General features: G+C 35.4%; 1 protein-coding gene across 1 annotated transcript in view; it reads left to right on the forward strand.

Moving 5' to 3' along the window:
• The window catches only part of LOC119583943 (adenylate kinase isoenzyme 5-like), a 23,663-nt gene extending 22,371 nt beyond the window's left edge, over positions 1-1,292 (forward strand). The window contains exons 9-10 of the mRNA XM_037932653.1: positions 654-745; positions 1,096-1,292. Coding sequence (XP_037788581.1) covers positions 654-745; positions 1,096-1,258 — 255 coding nt within the window. The 3' untranslated portion in view covers positions 1,259-1,292. The remainder of the gene's footprint in view (positions 1-653; positions 746-1,095) is intronic.
• Positions 1,293-1,695: the final 403 nt, after the last annotated feature.

Here is a 1,695-nt window from a genome sequence, read left to right on the forward strand (position 1 = left end):
CCATCCAGCACACTAGCACATCTACGTAACTCTTCCACCCCACCCCCTCCTATGGTTGTTACCATGTGACGAGGGTGACTGACAAAACCCTTCCCACTTCCCCTGTTAACCCTCTATCCATCCCCCCTTCCATCCTCTCATCACGGGACGGCATCTGTTGAGTAACCTTTACACTTCCTCTAGTTGCTTCGTGAACTGAAGTGGAGTGAACCGAATCTCTGTTCACGACAGTACTTTATATATATATATATATATATATATATATATATATATATATATATATATATATATATATATATATATACATATGTGTGTGTGTGTGTGTGTGTGTGTGTGTGTGTGTGTGTGTGTGGGTGTGTGTGTGTGTGTGTGTGTGTATGTGTGTGTGTGTGTGTGTGTGTGTGTGTGTGTGTGTGTGTGTGTGTGTGTGTGGTGTGTGTGTGTGTGTGTGTGTGTGTGAATGTGTGAGTGTGTATGTGTGTGTGTGTGTGTGTGTGTGTGTGTGCGCGCGCTTCTGTTCACTGTATTTATGAATACATATACGTATACGGTTGCAATATTGCACACATTTTATATACACAGAACAGATATAAGCAGCTAAACATATATAGATACAGGAATAACTATAGAATTTATGCATATTTCTACTTCAGATTGATGGTGATGCTGACATAGAGCAAGTGGAGCGGGAAGTAAAGCGCGCCATCTACGTGGAGACGCAACTCCTCTCCCGCCGCTCCATCAGGTAGGCGATTGTCTTTTGTTTCCTGTTGGCAGTGCGCACGTAAGGAAAAAAAGATGCAGGAATAGCAATAGCAATACGTCTTATTCACTAACTAATGATTAATATTCACGAACTGATAATTAAAAGTCTAGTAATATTGCTAATAATCAGCAATGAATATTCCATTACTGCCAGTGGCGATGGGAGTGAACACAATTTATAGGACGAGGCATAAAAAAAAAAATATATATATATCTATAAATCATATCACACATACAAAATAACTACTTTAGATAGATTCAACTTGAAGATTCAAAAGAAATAGTTAAAACACATTTTTGGCAAATATTAACAAACATTCCTTTCGTCAGAAATGAGGCCGAGAAAGCCAAGCAAGACCAATCGAACGGAAACGTCCTGCTACCTCCCGGACACGAATTGGAAGTCGAAGTCAGGTCACTCTCGCATGAATTCAGCGATCCGGACATCAACGGCCAAGCTAATAACAACCAGCCTAAACCAGATCTTGTCTGATATGTTCATCGTTTATTCTCTTTATTGATGTTATTATTACTGTCACTGTTTTCATTATCTTTATTGTTATTATTATTACTGTTATTATTGTTACTGTTATTGTTATTATTATTACTGTTATTATTATTATTGTTATTATTATTATTATTATTATTATTATTACTACTACTACTCTACTACTACTACTACTACTGTTATCATTATTATTACTCTCATTATTATTATTATTATTATTATTATTATTATTATTATTATTATTATTATTATTATTACTATCATTATCAATGTTATCTTTATCATCGCCATTGTTCTTATTGTTTGTATTAGGCCTATCATTGTTATCTTTATCATTCTTATCCTAACCTCAACAACGAAGACAGAAGTCCAGTGAAGAATGTACTTAGAAATAGTTGATACAAATACACTAAGAAAGATGG

Source organism: Penaeus monodon, chromosome 17, assembly GCF_015228065.2.
Source record: "Penaeus monodon isolate SGIC_2016 chromosome 17, NSTDA_Pmon_1, whole genome shotgun sequence".
NCBI lineage: Eukaryota > Metazoa > Arthropoda > Malacostraca > Decapoda > Penaeidae > Penaeus > Penaeus monodon.